General features: G+C 42.7%; 1 protein-coding gene across 5 annotated transcripts in view; it reads right to left on the minus strand.

Moving 5' to 3' along the window:
• FLI1 (Fli-1 proto-oncogene, ETS transcription factor) overlaps window positions 1–19,095 on the minus strand; it is an 89,383-nt gene that overhangs the window by 11,456 nt on the left and 58,832 nt on the right. For all 5 annotated transcript variants that reach the window (XM_013298913.3, XM_013298912.3, XM_013298915.3 and 2 more), the window contains 3 exons: window positions 18,883–19,037; window positions 15,334–15,537; window positions 8,624–8,692 (listed from right to left, as the gene is read on the minus strand). In XM_013298913.3, the coding sequence (XP_013154367.1) occupies window positions 8,624–8,692; window positions 15,334–15,537; window positions 18,883–19,037 (428 nt within the window). The remainder of the gene's footprint in view (window positions 1–8,623; window positions 8,693–15,333; window positions 15,538–18,882; window positions 19,038–19,095) is intronic.

A 19,095-nucleotide genomic window follows, 5' to 3' on the forward strand; every position in this document is an offset into this window, starting at 1 on the left:
TGGAAAAAAAGCCCAGACCAGAAATACAGGAGGACCTTCTGCTGAACACCCTGTCTGATTCGGTTAGGGAGCACAGGCACTACATTTCCAGACAGGACTTGGCCTTACAGGTTTCAATGAAACAAATCAGGGGAAGGGGAAGGCTACAAATGTGAAGCGGGCTATTGGACCCACAGGGTTCTCCATGCAGAACACAGTCTGATTTTTGCAATGAGTCCTTCTACTTCAGTAGGAAGAAATTATCCTGGCTTGGTGGCTGGAATTTAAATTAGCTTCTCTAAATGGGGAAAGCAGAACCAGGTGTCCTAGGGGATCCAGACTTGTGATTAACCTAAGTGGTCACTTGGGGTCTATTTTGCGGCAACTACTTTATAGGGAAAGAGAGAAAGGAGGGCATAGGACCTCACTGCTTTTCCTCCCAAAGTGAAGTTGTGTGTGGTGGCACTATTCTGGTATCTTGGAAAAGTCCCAATGTAGGCGCATGGGAACAAAAAACACTGCTGCTTGCAAACCAAACATGTAAGCAAGTTGTGCCAAGCTGCTGAGCATCCAGCCCTCACACTCCCGTCATTTAACCTCCTGGAGATCGCATTGAAGAGGTGGGGCTGTGTTTAAAGCCAGTTGGAGAGAAGAAACCTAGACTGTGGGTTTCTGGAGGGGCAAGGAAGCCAAAAACACCTCCAGCTCCTCCTAGAAACATTAGACGCATTGTTTTAAATGATGGCAGCAAACATAAAAGTTGTAGAGCCTGTAAGGTTCTTCCCAGGCCCACTCTGGCTCTAAGTACTAAATGCTCAGTACATATGGTGCAAAACCTCACAATGTCAGCAGCAAGAGATTTGCTTAGATACAGTTTTTCTTAGCACAAAGCCGTGAAGACTCTGGATGTTTGTCTGTAGGAGGTTTGACAGTGTGTGGCAGAGACGGTGAAATGGGACTAGAAAACAGAACAGAGTATAAGGAGTCCTCTGGCCTTTTCACATGGCTGCAAGAGGTTCATGCAAGTTGGCAATTAGCTTCCCAAGTTTAGCCCCATGGCACACACCCAGGTACAAGTTACATGTGTGTCATAACTGCGTACACTGAGGCCTCAAAATCTCACCCACAGTATCATTTGCTTTGCAATTAAGTACTTTTCAATTTACTGTTTCTGCTAATTAAAACAATTACTTAGCACGTATGGCATATGTCATGCTGTATGTCATTCACAGCCAGTATTACGATGACTGTTCTCAGGATTACATAAGACTTTCCAGTGCCGTCAAGCACAAAACTCATTTGTTTCTGCTTCAAGACCACAATGTCCTGCTCCTTGTGCTAAAGAATCACCAGTAAGGGATCATACATGGAATTAAGTAATCCTAAGTCTCTCCACTAAGAGGAAGCAACTATTCTGCGTTATCAGGCTACTTGATTATTTCACAATTAAAAAAAAAAACAACCACTATTATCAAACATCTCTATATTGCTATTAACCTATTTTAAGAAACCAACATGGAGACCAAAGCCCAGGCTTGGAACAACATTGGGGTTTGACCTGAAGTCAACTCAAACCAAGCGGGAGGGGACTGACTGCTGGATTTACGTCACAAATCTGTTGCAGAGCATGGACGTGAAGAACAGGTTTAACTTGGGAAGTCTCTGAAAGTAGCTGAGAGCCCAGTTATTAAGCATTACTATCCTTATAGACATATAGATCAGAGCAGTCAAACATTTCCAACTTATAGATCAGAGCAGTCAAACATTTCCAACTTAACTCCTATTCTAGATCCAATGTTGGATTAAAGTACTGTGGCTGAAGCCCGTTTACTTCCAGCATCAGACAGGTCCTGGAGCTTAACATGGCACATGCCAGAACTAGGATTCAGGATTTTTGAAGGGGACTTATTCAGCTTGTACAGACAGGGTCACGCTTAGGGTAGTCTTTTCTGAAGCAGGTCACTTCAGCTTCAGATCTGCGATCCCTCTCCCTCATTAGAGTTAGGCTGCAGGGTGACATGAAGGAGCTCCTACACAACACAGCTTGAGCCTGGAGCTCTGCTCACCCGCTCAGAGGAGGGCTCTGGCCTCCAAAATGTGGAGTCACTCCCTGTTTGCTTTAAGCCATAGGTGACAGCCCCCAGTTGTGCAAGTGTGGCTAGAAAAACATCCCAGAGCCGTGCAGCGGTGGAACTTCCTGATTCACGTCTGAGTTACCCTGTGCAACGCTTACAAAGACACATTATGAAGAAAAGGAGGAAGTAATGAGAATTTTTGTTGTTGTTGTTGCTTTTTTTGATAGCAACAGCAGAAGTCCCAATGCACAGTTCATGAAGACTGTAGTATGTGTCCTAAGAATCCCTCCCAGAGCCAGCTTTGAAAAGCAGTCACTTTCTAGCCAACATACATGTTACTGAGCTACGCAGGACTGCAGACACAAACAGCCACATGCAGACAGGCACGCTACTGAGCAAAAACAGACACACAATTGCATATTCTGGAAGGCACATTTCTGAGCGCCCTTAGCACACGTATGTACACATTCATCCAAAACACATATACAAGTGTGCATAAATACACGGACAGCACGGTGTGTATTTTACCTGCCAGCACACAGGGGGTAAAACCAAACAGTTAACGTGCTTGCAGTTTGCACTTACTGAAAAATGCAGAAGTAAAGAAAAAGAAATGCATATTCATGGGGAAAAAAGCTAGACGCAGCAATATGAACATAAGAGAAAAGGGAAGGGAAGACACACACATGCGCAGACATTGCAGCAAGCATTTTTACAGCATTTAACTCGTTATCAGGAAAAAAATTTACTCTTGTCTTAGGAAACAGCCAAAGCGCTTCCAAGAGCTTTTCACTGAAGGGACTGCACCCCAGCAAATGTGTAACCCCCCATGCATGTGCAATAACATAGCTTGCAGTGCACCCTAGGCAAAAAAATAATAGCTCTTTTGCTGGGAGAAAAGGAAGGATAATGGTTACTTAGAAAGTGCTCCAGACAAGCTGTCAGGTTGAATTCAGAGAACTGGAGTCTACTCTGGGACAGCGCTGGCTCAGGGTGATCCCTTGTGAGTTGGGTTTCCTGCCTGCTACAGCTTAAAGACAACGATTCTTTGTTTCCAGTTTTTCTGGTGAAAAAACACACGCCTGCCTCTGAAGAGGGTCAGGGAGAAAGCAGACAAAACACTAACTCTGGAATTTCAAAGGAAAACAATTAAAAAAAAAAGAAAGAAAAAAAGAAAAATCCAAGAGCGCTAGCTACTGTCTCTTCTGAAATCATAAATCCCTGGTTTTGGCCACACAGTTGAAATAAAAGAAGGACCAAAAAAACCCTCCCCTTTTTCTGCTGCGGAGCTAAAAATGGGATGTTTCATCACCAGGCACACAAATATCATCGACAAATGTTTTAGCATGTACAGACAATTAAGAGGGCATAAAGCTGCAACTGCTTTTCCTCTGACAGGACTATGACTGGAGGGTTTACAACCTTTGCTGGGAACAAGAGGCCTTACTGACACCCTCAAAAGAAGACTTTACTGAAACTGGTCAATACTTTTCACACAACAACCTTTTAGACCTGGAAAATGGCCTTTTCAAGAGAAGAATTTTATACGGGAATTTGAGATTATTTTCCTGTGGGAATCGTGCTTATGCAACCATGCTGCCTGTGGTCTCTTCGCACCTCTCTCTCCAGTCCCCCAAAACATTTGGACCTGTTGCCCGGAATTGTCACTGAATGTGGCGAGTGGGAGAGATGAGTTTTAAAGAGTTCCTACCAATTTAAAGGAAACTGCTGGGGAAAGAGTAGAGAGACTGCAGCCCTGACAGCGAGAAAAGCAGCTGCAAGGGCTCACATTTTGTTAGGTACCAGGGACGCTGTGTGAGAGAGTTCTTATTAATGCTCCAACATCAGTAAACTCTTCCTTAGGGGCTCACAATGCACAGGGGTACAAGACCACTGGAAACCACACTGTGTGAGTTTCAGAGCTCACTGATTTGTTTGTGTTCTTAAATTTGCCAACGACCTAACAAAACATACAAACAAACACACCTTATACCCAAACATCCTTATTGTTCACACAAACACTTCAATAATGCAAATATAAACATGGGATAGCCACAGAGGACCTCCTTCAATTTGTCTCCTACATCCATATTCACGTATTCACATACCAATTTCTTCCCTCTTTGAAAGTGCAGGTAGAAGAGCAGTTTTTCCTGTGTTCTGCTTGAATTGAGGTTGGATTTTGGACTTTGGGCTAGTGCTGGTTTACTGCTATTCTGTGGTAACTGTTTTGCCTTAGGCTGAGCCTGACGTATGCAGAAGACAGTGCTGGAGGATAGAGACCCATGCTGAATCCAGCTTTTTAATCAAAATCATACATAACCTGAAAGCTGGAGACAAATTGCCACACAAAATCATTCCACTGAATTCTCACGCATGATGCGTGGGTGTAGCCCTTATCACCCGAGCCTCCCTTCACCCCACTCTGCCACCTCCACTGCACAGATACCCACTTCACTGTGTATCAGCACATGCCACAAAGCAGCACATATACCACACCAGACACTCCTACGTGCCTGTTTAGACACATGTGATTTCACACATGAACACGTCATGATTCTGCCTCTTCAGAAATTGCCAGCACTGCCCTGCTTGGGTTCAAATCCTGCACAGCATTTAGGCTGGTGTATGAAACACACGACTTATGCAGACCCCAACATACTTAAAAGCCAGCAAAGGCTTTAAAAATGTGTTGGATTGAGGCCAGAATGCTCACAACCATCCGGGACACAACCCTTCGGCCTCCTAAATGATGTTGTATGTGAATATACTTTCCATTTCCCTATGGAAACCTACTTAAATGACACCATTCTGAAGGCAAGCAATTTACAATCCCCATGGACTTTGGCAGATAATGTGGTCTCAGATTCTTCTCCCATGTCTCCAGTACCTACAGTAGGTCAGTCATTGCTCCAGTCACGGAAAATGAAACAGCCCATCTCTCCGGTGGAGTGCTGGGAGTGGGACACAAATCTTTCCATTCAGCAATGAGAGCAACCTCGTTTCATTTTCCAGAAAAGTGTTCTCTAGCCAAAAAATACTGGTGATTTTCATTAAAGCAATTTATTTCTCAAAGGCAGCTGAAGACAATTTGTACCAATGACGCTAAATACCATAGTTTTGAGTGTTTATGAGGCTGAAAAGCAAAGAAGCTCAGGCAACAAGAGTCCTTTGAACACAACAAGGTTTCTACCTATCTGTTCTAAGAACAAAACGCGTGTGCTGTGTGCACCAGCTGTGCAAGTTTACAGTTTCTGTTTCTGCTATGAAAGCAGTTTAACTCTCCTAAAGCAGGGCTACAGGTTCTCGTGCATGCAGAGCTGGCATTGCAGAAGTGAGAGGGCAGAAAATAGAAGGGAAAAAGGGAGTAAAGTCTGCAGCTGCAACCAGCCAAGGCTGACAGCTCCAGAGCCACGGCATGAAACCCTGTCCTGTGACAGCAGCGCTGCCCTTGCCAGCATGGGCCACAGGTCAAGTGGTGCCCCATGCTCCTGGCTGACACCATCCTTGCTGCGGCTACACAGCTACGTCCGTGACCAGTTTGGGGGAGAGTAGAGCTGTTTGCTGTATCTGAAGCATCTGCATCTGTCCTGTTGCAGCTGTACCTTTTTGTGCCATGTAGGTTCTTTTTTCCAGTATGTGGGTGTAATATGTTGTATAAAGCACAGTGTAAGCGTACGCAAAGAGCATGCATTTCTCCTTGGAATTTGCACAAGCAGGTTATTTGCATTAGCTATGTGATCTTAGAGAACACGCAAGAAAACTTACAGGAGGAGTGAAGAAAACAGTATTTTTTTCCTATCTCTGACATTTATTGTACTATCTGATCACCTCATCCTGCTATTGAATCCTCAGAGGAAGGTGGTTAGAAGAATTTGTTTGTCTGGTTTTATTCACAGACAGAGAGAATTGTTTGCAGGATTAGTAGATTCAAGATGTAATAACATAAAGAAAAATGTTTCATCTTTTGAGAAGTTAAGAAGACAGGAAAATACTTATTAATAAATCATTATTTTCATTCTGAAATTCCTTTTCCAAAAGAATATCATCATCTTGATGCCAGCCCATTAAAAAAACTTAAAAGGAAGCAAGGAAAATCTTGTTGCCTAAAACAGACTAGACCGAGGCCGAGGAATTCCAAGTCCAGTTCTATATTAATCATGAGTTTCTTTTGTGATATTGGACAAGACACTTTCCTCTGCTCCCCCAGTTCCTTATCTGTCAGCCTGTCATGTCCACATGTCTCTTATCCCATCATCTTACCTCACAAATAATATTTGGAGCAAGAATCAGTTACAGTAGTTTGAAGTGGGTTGGTGTATCCTAGAACAGTATTTGGGCATCACATGAATGCAGAGGAAATTCAGGCATTGTAGGAAGAAATGGGAGAGGAATAGATGGGATTTCAACATTTCTATGCTAGTTCTTAATTTTTATTTGACTGTCCCTGGGGTGTGTTTAGTCCTTTATTGACACATGATGAAAGTACCATGTAAAGTTACAAACGCCTAGCTGACAGAAATCAAATGCAAACTTCTCTCAGCTGCACTAAAGAAACACACTTGAGGGCAGTAAAAATGGAGGGGGAGGAACATTTTTTTCCCTCAGATTTCTTTCTGCCTGAGTGACTCTAGGCCCAACTTGAAAAGATAAAGGGTATAAAACATTCAGAGGAGTGTAATTTTACACAAAGCATTTCTCTTTAATAAAAAAATCACGGCTTTCCTCCCTTTATTTTTAGCAACCACCTGGCCTGAGACAGAAAGAGCACAGTCTTGGATGTCCATGTGTGTTTACAGGGGAAACTGTGGAGAAACACGTGCGTGTGTGTCTGTTTTATTCAAATAGGAGCAAGCCTAGCTTTTATTAATTTTAAATAGATGAGCGTTAGCGTCAAAGTGGTCAGCCACAGAAAAAACTGAGTGGCTTTGTCTCTGTAATGTACCGTGTTTTATCAACTAATGCCTGTCTCATAAAGAGAGAACAGCATGCCAGGGAGCAGACAGCTCAAGTGGATAGTTATATGCCAGACAAAAGGAGCTGCTGTAAAAACCAGCACTGATATTGTGTCCTGGGTCCAGGACAGATGTTGGAGGTGAAATGCAGCACGGTGCAATGAGAAAGAAGCGCTGGCTCTAAGAGCAGTGCTAGTCAATGAAGCAGCCAGGCACACCATGCAGGAGCTTGTTAAATGTGGGGTCTCAGCCTGCTGTAGCCTTTCAGTGAAATGGGGGGGTGGGGGGGGGGGGGGTGGTGGGGGGGTGTTTGTCTCTCTCCAGCTGCTTAAATAGAATACTTTCTGCCTTTGCCTGCTATTCTTTGAAATGCAAACTTGGGGCTCATCAGTGAAGCCATGTCCTCCTGAAAAGCATAGAGATGTTTATATATGAGGTGAGGAAACTGTCTCAGCACGAGAGCAGACTGCTTCTAGGTGGGTTATCTCATATAGCAGGCATAAGATTTCACACTTTTCCCAGAACCTTTTCAGACAGAGGAGCTGAACATAGTTCAGTGAGCGAAACTGGTGTTCCTGCAGTTACACAAAGGGAAAAGAAGACCAAACCCAAGGATCCTAGGTCTACACAGTAGGTTACAGAGCACAGGACCGGATTTTCAGTCTTTAACACCCTGTTTGGCCTTTAGCAGTTCAACCACCCAACTGTGACTTACTGCCTTATGTAGGCAAGGAATGTGCACCATACTCATCACACCAACTCTCATAATTTTAACATGACTGAGAATATAATTTTTCATTAAGAATAGGGAAAAGGAACGGGACTGTAGCTGCAGAGAAAAACCTGAAAAACTTAAACAACTCAAAAGCCTGAAGGAGCCTCAAGTGTGCTATTAGCTTCTAAACTTCAAGGTTTCTAAGCTCTATCTACATGATCAGAATTTCAAATAGATTAAAAATTTGGGGCTATTTGAAAAAGAAATCAAAATGTTCAAAAAGTGTCAAAAAGATACACTTGGTCTTCTTTGCTGGTTGAAACTAGCTGACAGATTCACGAATAGTTGTGGAAGACCTGAGTGGCCTTTATGGAATAATGGAATTTATTGTGAGAAAATTTTATCCTTTCAACTATGAACTCACTCAGGGAAAAATAGTGTCTCAGTCCTTGCTATATATCTGAGATTTCAAACTGTGTAACAGAAAGAACAGAAAACATACCACCATCAGCTCCTGAAAACGGCAGATACACATTTTATCCCTGGCAGTGTCCAAGGCCAGGCGGGATGGGGCTTTTAGCAACCTAGTCTAGTGGAAGATGTCCCTGCCCATGGCAGGGGGGTTGGAAGTAGATGATCTTTAAGGTCTCTTCCAACCCAAACCATTCTATGACTGATATTATGATTATGCCACACTGTTGGCTGGACAAGTGGAGATGTGATTTTCAGCATGGACAGGGCTGCAAATTGTGAATTATTCTATTTTAACCATGTTGTGCATGCATAGCAGATCAGAACATTTTCACTCCAAGGATATTATATCAAAGGTCTAGTTTTAACCCAATCAAAAACATTGTGAGAGCACAGGAAGCCATGACATTTATATGCAAAAGACTGACCTTCTTTGGTGGCAAGACGTGAGGAAGATTCTGTGTGGGGTGGAGTATTGTAGACCAGCAGTGAGCTACCTATAATGAAAAGAAAAGGAGTTATTGCAGTTTGAATGTGCTCTGCCAGTGGAGAACCACGCAGACGGGTAGAAAATGCTATCACTAGGATCTACAGGCCAAATTTTTCAGACAATTAGGTACACATTTTCTATGATGGATATGAAATTATTTTAAAAGCTTGGAAACGGTGTGTCACATGTGCTACTGTTTCTCCACTTGCAAACCAAAATAAGGACATTTGCCTCCTTCACTGAGCACCTGGATGTCCTCTGTTGAAAACTGACAGAAAAGGTGAGGTTTAGTACATCAACCTGATATAAAAGGGTGAGTTTATAAATAGCGCATTTATACAGGTACAACATCTACCCCAGCAGAGCCTCTAGAAATTAATATGGCACGGATTGCATTACAGGATAAGGAAGAAGCTTTTCTCTCTTTAGCTGTGATAGAGAAATTTCCTGTGTGAGGAACATACAGTAGAAGTGACATGAATTGCACTGTCAGGATCTGAACATTTTTAGAGTGTCACATGCTTAGAATTGGGCCAACAGCTGCAAAAATCTCACTGTATTCCAGCGTCTCCCATGCTTTGTGGAATTTGAAAGTAGCTTTCTTGGTTCCAAGCGGCCTTTCCAACCAGCCCCTCTTGAAACAAAACTATTCAAGAGGAGCACAAAAAAAAAAAAACATGGGGAGGGTCTTTGCTTTGTACAGCCTGTGGTGGAAATGTCCCTTTCTAAGCTTTCATTCTCCTGCAAACTCTCCTGGAAATGGAGGAAGAGGCCCTGTGAGCTCCTGGAAGCCAGCATGTAATACACATTTCATGGTTGTCTAGTTATATATGTTTACCCTACATAATCTTCTAGGCTTACCTTTCCTACAGCTCTTTGAAAAAAGTTTCTACTGCATCAGGTGGTGACATTCTTAACAAGGCAGAGGGTCCTTCTTTGTAGGGACTGATGAAGTGAACTGGAGCAGGGCACCAATCTTGCCATGGATGGGTACGGATGAGAAGTGCTTTACAGACAATTTCTGCTCTTCATATCTACACAGCCCTCTGTTCAGTGAGATTCTGTCCCCTTTAAGGTATTTGGTCCTAAGCAACACATAGCAAACAGTATAGATTTCTGTATATGCTGTGCTGCCCCTGAGCATCCCCAGATCCTTTGGCAGAGCTAAGAATACCTGTTTTGTGGGTACTATAATACTAACTGATTAGGATCTTGTGACTAAGCCACGAAGTCTCCACATTCCTCTAATCCACATGATCCCAAATAACACTGACCTCACTTGCCCCTCAGTAGTATTCACACTATGTCTCACTTTCCTGTGAGAGCTGAGGATTAGGCAGTTCACTGCCAGAAGTAATAGCCATTGCAGGTGCTGGATCTTATTGGCCTCGTGTTCCTATGGATTTCTTTTCTTTCCCAAATGCAAACAAAGCCAAAGACATGCACAAGCCGGCATGTACACAGAAGCAGAAGGTGTTGGAAAACAAAGACTGCTTATGGGGAGTGGAGGATGGATGCTACCAGAAGCTGCAAGAGGGGATGTTTCGAAAGACTGGGATGGATAACATGGTAAACCAGGAGGTAAAGAGTGCAAAGGGATCCCAAGGGTACCTTGACTGCGAAAGCTGCAGAGAGCTAAAGTGATTGGCTTAAATATTTAGAGAGATTGACTAGTCTTTTGCTGCTGCTGGAGAAATTGCAACTGCTTTGTCCACCTAACTCACATTTTCATCAGATGGTTTCTAGCTTTCACATTTCTTTCCTGAATATCTGTGGGGAAACTCTTGTCCATCACTTTCTCCTTTTCAGGTTATTTGAAGTAGATCCTGAGTGCAACACCCAGCCTAGCTTGCCCCTGCCAGACAGGGAAGTGCTGGGGAATTTAGAAACACAGTTTTCGATGACTAAATAGGCTGCAAATGCCTGGTTGCACTGACTGGCTGAGGAGGTGGGGGTAGGGTGATGAATAGCACTGAACAAGCCTGTATGATCAACCTATAGCTACTTTACACTAAAAAATGCAGCCCAAGCCACTGGAAAGGGACGGCGCCTCCCCCAGTTTAATTGCTAAAAGTTCTCACCTTTGCCCGACAGTCTGAGGTTTCTGGTGGGAACGCCACAGAAAAGGAAATGTGTTTCCTATTAAGGGGTTTCAATGAAGGAGGAAAAGAGAGAAAGGCAGAGACACAGATCAGGACAGAGAGAAGCAAACAGACAGACAGAGGCTTTCCCTCCCTTACTTGTCCCTGGGCAAAACTTTGGCTGCAATGAATTTTTGTTGGGGTTTGTTTTTTTTTTATTCCCCCTACCTCTCACTGGGTCAGTGACACCTTGGATTAAATCAGCTCTTTCTGAAAACACTGCTATTATTAATAAAGTGTGGGCTGTTCCCCTATAATTAATAGTGAATCTGTTATCTTATGGTAGCCCACACCTTTTCCTTTTTGCTTTTATTTCTCTTGTGTTAATTAAAGAGGAAGATGCAAAAGGACTGAAAAACAGGGCAGGAAAGTTCTTTCCCCCCATAAAGCCTTCCTTTTCACAAGGCAGCTCGTACTTTTGAGATGCAGGAACAATTTGGTTTCACGATCTTGAAGGCTGTTTAACCTGGAAATCTTTTTAATTTTCACCTTCTGAAGGCCATGTGGCCTTCCCTCCACATGTCCTGGTAAAATCAGCTGCTGCTGCATTTAGCAGTATAGTTTTGTTTGGCATGAATATATGGCTTGAAACCACAAAGCAGTTTTCTGCTTCTGCTTCTAGCCACAGTCTCATTCTTTCCTCTTCAGGCTTTTTTCGTTAGTACACACCACACACAACCGACCCCCCATCACTAGAGAGAAAAAGGACAGGAGGTGACAGTTCAGGCTTCTTTTGATGTTCATCCCAAACATAGCATGAAAACATTCAGATCTCCCTTTCCACTGCCCACTGGCTGACTGGGGAAGATTCGCCAGGCAGCCTGTGTTTGAAAAAAGATACTGGCACAGCAGTCAGGCAGTCTGGAGTCCAAAGGTGCAGCGGGATGAACAAAAAGAAGAAAAAGCCAAGGCATGGCTTCACAATTTTGGAGAGGAAACTGGAAGAAATACTTAAAGAAAGATGGTTGTCTGGGGGAGGATGGACAGTAAGTTCCCTGAAAAAAACTACTGGGGGGTATTTTGAGAGACTCCAAAGGACAGAGTGTGCTGCAGAACTGTGTTCTGCAAGTCTGAAATCTCCAAAAGGTCAGAGATGTCTGAATTCCTGACTGCCTCAATAGGTTATGGAACCAGGAAACAACTGCACGATTCTGATCCAGACCTACGTTTTCCCTGAAGACTAAAGGTGCTGTGATATGAGTTTGGTTTAGTCTCAAATATAATAAATAGCTCACCTAAACCTTCTATTGCCAAAACTAAGTTTGAGCTTCTGTTGAGGTCTTGCAGATGTTATTGGTTTATTTTTTCAATCTGGACTCAGATGTGCAAAATAACATACTTCATAGGCAGTTTTAAGAATGTTTTCACCCTGATCAGGAGTGTAAAACATTGAAAACCATCTGAGAAGCTAATTTTCGCGGGATCCCCTTCCCTGGCTAGCAAACAGGCTCAGAAAGTTCAGATCAGCTTCATTGCTTGGAAAACAAACACCGAAGTTGAAGATTCACTATTCATCACATATCCAGCTTAACATCCTGAGAGGATGAACACCTTTCAAGAGGGAGACTGGGCAGATGTAATCTAGTCTCTAGATCTGCAATTCCGCAAAGTTCTCCTGTGTTTTGCTGCCATCACGTCTTCCCCACCCTAAGCAGGAGCAGAGCTGGTTGTCTCTGAAACAAACAACCTTACAAAAGGGGAAAATTCGTGAAAAAAGACCATCTCCCTATGGCACTGAGCTCAGAGGCTCGGCACTAAACATCCGCTGGAAATCAGTCTGGAAAAACAATAAGCTCCTTTCGAAGGCGTTACTCCGTGAGGGAGTTAACCAGCAATCCAGAAACCAGACTGTCATTAGGCAGTGCTAGGAACAGCTGCGTGGAAAGGAATGCTCTTCAGAGGCTGCCCGACCTCCACTCAGACAGGAGCTTGCTTTAATAAGGACAGCACTCGCATGACGTCTTAGAACAGCCCACGGGGCTGAACAGAGAGAAATTTATAATCATAAAAGCTGGGGATGGACCAGGATTGAATTCTCCTTTCATATGCATCCATGTAAAACCAGAGTAAGTAATCTGTCTGAATGCAGCAAAGTTGCTTGGGTTTTGCACTGGCTTAATAGCATAGAAATCATTGTAGACATTCCCCTGGCTGAGTATTATATTTTTATGATTATTATTCAGCATGCATTGCAGCAGCCCTTAAATGTTGCAACTGCATTAGGACTCCATCATGCTAGGTCTTGAGAGACACGGGACACAATCCCTGTTCCACAGATTTGCTATCTCAACTGACAAGACCAACAAGAAGGCAGGATTACTAGCTCTATTTTACCGAAAGTAAAACTGAAGCCCAGAGGAACCGAGGCAAAGGTTTATTCCTCCTAATTTCAGGCATTTAAAAGCAATGTGTGAATTAGGGGGCTACTATTCTGAATTTCAACGTGCCCTGTTTCTTCTTTCCTATAAATGGAGACCAGTGTGACCAGACTTCTAATTTAGGGACTTCAGGCATGTAAAGGTGGGTGGGATCAATCAGGAATTTGCTTCTGAACAAATGGACAGCAGCAAACGGTAAAGGTGGCAATTGAATCCAGGTCTTCAGACATGCCACGAGAGCAAGAACGCAATTCCTCTGATACTCCCTTTGAACACCCCGAGTAATGGGACACCTAACACTCGAGACTATCACCGGAGAGGTTGTCTGGAGCTAAAGAAACAGAAAAATTCAACTCTTCTGCCAACCTTTCCAAATTCAGCCTGGTTGTTTGATTCAAAAAACATACAAGTCCTTCATCTCTTTCTGTCAATTCTCAAGTCTTATCAATAAGACAATTCAAGTGTCTCACTTGAGTATTTATCTTGTGGGAATTTAAAAACATTTCCGGTTACAAAGCGTCTGATTTACCCAGCCAAAGTCAGCAGGTTTGGTCAAAGCAGCACTGGCTTCACAAAACTGCCTTACGATTTCCCATAAAAGTGTGTAATTCTGTATGCAAACCTTCGTTAGAAAGCTAGTTTGCGTCTGCAATAAGCTTGCAGTGCTCTGTGAACCAGCAGCTCTTTGCTGATGAAACAGGATGAAGTTGGCAAATTATTTTGGATGGGAAATTATTTTATTGTGAAGTCACAAGGGACAAAAACTGTTCAAATCCAACAATTTGGTTATTTGTTGTGAATCATTTCCTTGGCTTGACTTCTCAAAAAAAAAAAAAAAAAAAAAAAGGTGGGGTTTAGAGAGGCACCCATCTGTGATCTAAGTCATCCCACTATAATCTGTGAAACTCCCACTGATTTTAGCAGAGGCAGGGAGAGACCAGCACTGAACAGCTTTGAAGAAACACCCCAAATAAATGCTGTCTCGCTGCTTTATTGCACTGGCCAGTACACTGATGGAAAGCTGCCTTTACATCACAACTTGATTTCCCAGTGGAGAAAATACACTTTTTTCTCTCTCTTTCTGCCCTCCCACCTGGCTTCATGGCACCTTCTCCTGATTTTTCGGTCCTCAAATAATTATACTCCTATAAAAAGCTGTTTCACTTGAAAATATATTGGAGCATGTGGGATTTAGCTCCAGTTCTCTGGTTTCATCATAATGCCATTATGGTTAAGTACACCCTTTTGAAGAAAGGAAATTCTTTTACCTCCACTTTATAGATGGGGAGGAGACATTCAGAAGCTACGGACATGTTCATTGTTGCACAGGAGGTCTTAGAAAGGTCTGAATCCGAGACTCCCAGCCTCAAGAGCGTGTGCTAACCATAAGGTGATCTCTCCTGTTTGGGCTGCTGTGCTTTTCCAGAAGTAGCTCAGAAGACTGCTCACAACTTCTGTCTCAGGGGCTTAATACAGCAAAAAGGAGTAGTGGGTCCACCACATACTCTAGTGTGGGACAGACAGTAGCAACAAAGAGGTTCAGCAAAACTTGTTCGTTGAGTACTAGGTCACTTCCATGACACCTGCTTCAGCATGCTTGCATTTGGGGAATCACTGTTGTATTTTGTCCTCTTTCCAACAAATCTGGGCCTCCAGGGACATAGAAAATCTCCAGCTCTGGCCAGTTGTGGGTCCTGTTTTGAAGCAGTCTTTACCAGAAGCCTTAGGGGAAAGTGCGCAGCCCTCTGACTGCAAAGTTATGGAATAATTTGCCCATAACACATCAGTTAATGTTTGGTTTAATCTTCACAGCAAATTTATGTATTTTAATCATATAGCCACAGATGTTTTTATTATCGTTAAGAGTATCTAATCTTCCTAAGAGCCCTGCTCAGTTCTTCACCTCTCTGATAGCACCAGTAACTCCATCTAAGTCAAAATTAACTTTCCAACCCACTTTTTGTTCCTCCCTTCTTTGTTTGTTCTCTCTGTTTGCCTTTCTCTGTTCTTTTTCCCTCACCCTTGCTATTATTTATTCTGCAAGAAGAGCCGTAGAAGTCAAATACTCACGGCAGCTTATCCTACCAGCAGATCGTGCTAAGGCTGGGGGGGGTCGGGGCAATACTTACTTTCCCTGAGGTAACTGAGGTGAGACAACAGAACTTCTGTGTTGTAGAGGGAGGTGGTTCGGAGGAAGTCGTCCTTGTTCATTTTGCAGAGCTCCTTGCCATCCATATTCTGGAAGATGGTGGTGTCAATCTCCATTAATCCATACTCCTTTATGGCCCATTCCAGCCACTGGCGCACATGTTCCTGGGTCCACAGGGTGGGATCTGACAGGAGAGTACAAAGGAAGGTAACACTATACTCAAGCCTCTAGAACTCACTGTAGCCCAGCCAAAGCATTAAGCATTGTTTCCAGAACCAAATGTATTTAACTTTACTGATCCCAATGCATTTTGCCAAGATGAACAAGGATTGTGCTATAACAAGGCTCAAGGCGCATAAACTGATCACACCGACCCTCTGGCAAGGTGAATCCTCTGGACTGTCTCACACCTGCCTGAACCTTATACCTGTGCTTGGGAACAATATTAGTGACATTTGACGGTAACTTTTCTCTCTCTGGAAAAAAGCTTCTAAAAGCAAACTCATCCCTTAGAAAGGGTATGCTTGTCACAGCTTTGGTTCTGCAACGCTATATAATTACATCAGTGCTGTATAAGTCACACCATCCTTCACAAGTGCATTACAAAGTCCCAACAGATGGCATTTTAAAGTCTGAGGATGGCAGTATTTATGGTCAGCAAAGGGACTCTGAAAAAAAAAATTATTGCTTAAACAGAACAGCTTGCAATGCATCTCTGAGTCACATTTGTTCACCCCGCTGACAAGAATACAATTCTACCTCCACTAGCCCTGTAAAACTAACACAGCTATTGGAGGGCAATGTGGATTTTATACTGTCTCATGCATCATTATCGACTGTCAGCAAAGCTCCAGCTGTGGAATCTTTATTACTAGCTATGACGTAAGAGAGAGATTGAACCCGGCTGGAGCTTCAGACCCCATGGTGATGGTTTGCTGCATCAGTAGTTAAAAAAAGAAATCATCCTTTGAGTTTTGAAAAGAGCATTAGATCAGAAAGACCCAGCAAGAATTTGTGCCATGATACCATTTTACAGAGTCATTTTCAGCACATATCTGCATTTTCAGATGTTTCCTGTGCTTCTTCTCCCCATGTATCCCATTTCAAAATTTAAGCTGCAAATTCATGTTCCATTGCAGCTGGAGAGGATTGCAATGTCAAGCTTAAACTTTGGAGATGTTTAATCTGTCCATCACAGCTGGTACATTCCTCTAAGATAAACCTCAGACACCTCAGGTCCCGAGGCAGCTGAGAAAATGGATCAGAAGCATGCCATCTCACAGCTGGTAGGATGTGCTTTGGGGAGGGACAAGAAATGCCTTCACCACACATTTCACAAGACAATATGTTGGCTCAGGTCTGTAAACTCTGTGTACTTGGCTGCAGGGGTACCTTGACACAAAAGGTCAGGTAGTGGCTATGCCTGGTGCATTCTTGGGCACCGGAGTTCTAGAATAACAACATGAAACGGAGAAGTAAGACCAGGGAATACTGAAATTATAACCATGACATTTCCTCATTGAATTTCTAGTAAAACTGGGTTGCTTAAAGCTGAATTCTAAACATGGAACTTACAGCCCCATACTTTTGCGAGTCTGCTTTGGGAAAGCAAGATGGATTTCCTTTATGTTTTGGCAATAGCTAATTTAAATTCTGCTTTCTAAGCACTGGCAAAAAACTGCAAATTTTACAATGCAAGTATTCAAGAGAGGCTTTTTTTTTTTTAATTGAAAGAGTTATTTGTCTTGAGATTTGAAAAAAAAACCCAACATTTAGATGGCATATTGAATTTGTGGTCTCCTTTAAACAAACACTTTTGAATTCTTTTGAATTTCAGATATTCATTCAGCCTATTTATCACTGCAAAAGACATTGAACGGTCTCTGAAAAACTGCCTTCTTAAAACATGGCTTAGAGTTCATTATTATTACTATTGCAAGTCTAATGTGACATTATTCTTGCCTATCTTCACCCTAATGCGCTATAAATCTTTACTCTGGATTATATTAAAATTTCCAAATGCCTTTCTTGGATGAATTGGGCCTCATATCCTGCAGCCAGAGATCTGGGATGATGTTCATTATTGTCTTCCAAAGTCTGGTAAATCGCTGCTATTTCACAAGTATCTCAAGGTTTTGATTTGTGGCTGCTCATGAAGGGGGGGAAAAGTCCTTTATTCACTTCCCTTCAAAGAGGAGATTTTAAACCTTCTCTTCCACTGAGGGCACTAAAAGTAATTCCCCCTATTTCAACAATGCCAAACTTTAGCCCACCCTTGATCTTTTTAAATATGTATAAATACCATGGTGAAGAGCAGGATAAATGTTCACTCTCTGGTATCTTTAACAATATAATAATTAGTTGGTATCAACTAGCACCTTTCTAGGCAATGTTGATCCTGAAAACATATCTGATGCTGTCACCAATTAGGTTAGCAGGTCTCTCGAAGCAGATCCTAACAAGGGATTAAATGGTACTTTGAGATTTGCTGTCAATCTTTTATTGGCTTCCCTTCACTACATTCGGTTCAAGCTTTTCCTTTTCATCCTAAATGGCAAACAAATGCTTGGAAATTGTCATCTGTTCGTGGTCAAGCCATGATCAGAAAACAGAGCTGAATTCCACGAGTACATTTCTTTCTGCCAACAGTTCATCTGCTTGAATCAGCTACAATCCTCGGTGAAACCCTCACAACACTGCACCAGGCTGCACCCCTTGAAATCAGTGGAAGTTTCAGTACGTGAACTGGGAATGGATTTGGCTCATGGTATCTCTCTTGCTGGGAAGTTCCTGGGCTAGCCAGTTTATATCTATGGTCTTTGCAGGGAAAAGAGTCCCTCTCGTTCCAGGTTCAGACTTCACCAGTTGCCTGCCACAGCAGCTCTCATGTTTGACTATCCAAATACATCTAACGCATCCTGCCAATTTCAGACAGCAGATGTGGATATCGAATACAAACAGAAAACTGGACAGGAATGTTTCTGTGTAACAATTTTTGGAAGGATAATGTAGTTCCTGCAGAACCTTATTTTTCTGGTTTTCTACTTCTAACAGAAAAATGAAAACAAAATAGCTCATTTTGAATCACTATGACATGAAAGTACATCTGGATCCTGCAGAGCATCATGGGAGTTATAATTTGGGTCCACTTCATGCTTATTCTTGCCTATGAACTGTGCTCTTTGATCATACCATGCATGTCCCAGGAAGCACTGCAGATTCTCCTCTAACATATGACAGGAGAGGGATGTGGTTCAACACACCAAAACAACACTTCATTCCAGGGGAAAAAAATAATAATAAAAAAGAAGCAGCGCTAATTATCCACTTCTTATTCTGATTCAAGATAGAACATATACTGGGACACGGGAAATTCCACTAGCAGAAAGTCTGATATTTTCTTTACTTTTTACATGGTTTGTAAGAAAGAGAATTCGTCAGCGAGCGGATAAACAGGACTTATCTGTTCAGCTGGATATTTAAGACGATGCAAGGAAATATGGCACAAAGAGTTTGACAGTGGTGGTACCTGCTGGGACAATGACCCTCCTCTCATTGGTGGTCATGTTGGGAGGAGGCCCGTTCTTCTCATCCATGTAGGTGCTGTAACTCATTGGGTTGGACTCTGTCCCTGCTCCGACGAGTTTGCTGCATTTGTTCACACTACAGTCTACGGGGGACTCCCTGAAATGCGAAATGAAACAGATGACTTGTGATTAGTATGCACCTTTCATCCCTGCTG

Source organism: Falco peregrinus, chromosome 15 (assembly GCF_023634155.1).
Source record: "Falco peregrinus isolate bFalPer1 chromosome 15, bFalPer1.pri, whole genome shotgun sequence".
In the NCBI taxonomy this organism is placed as follows: Eukaryota; Metazoa; Chordata; class Aves; order Falconiformes; family Falconidae; genus Falco; species Falco peregrinus.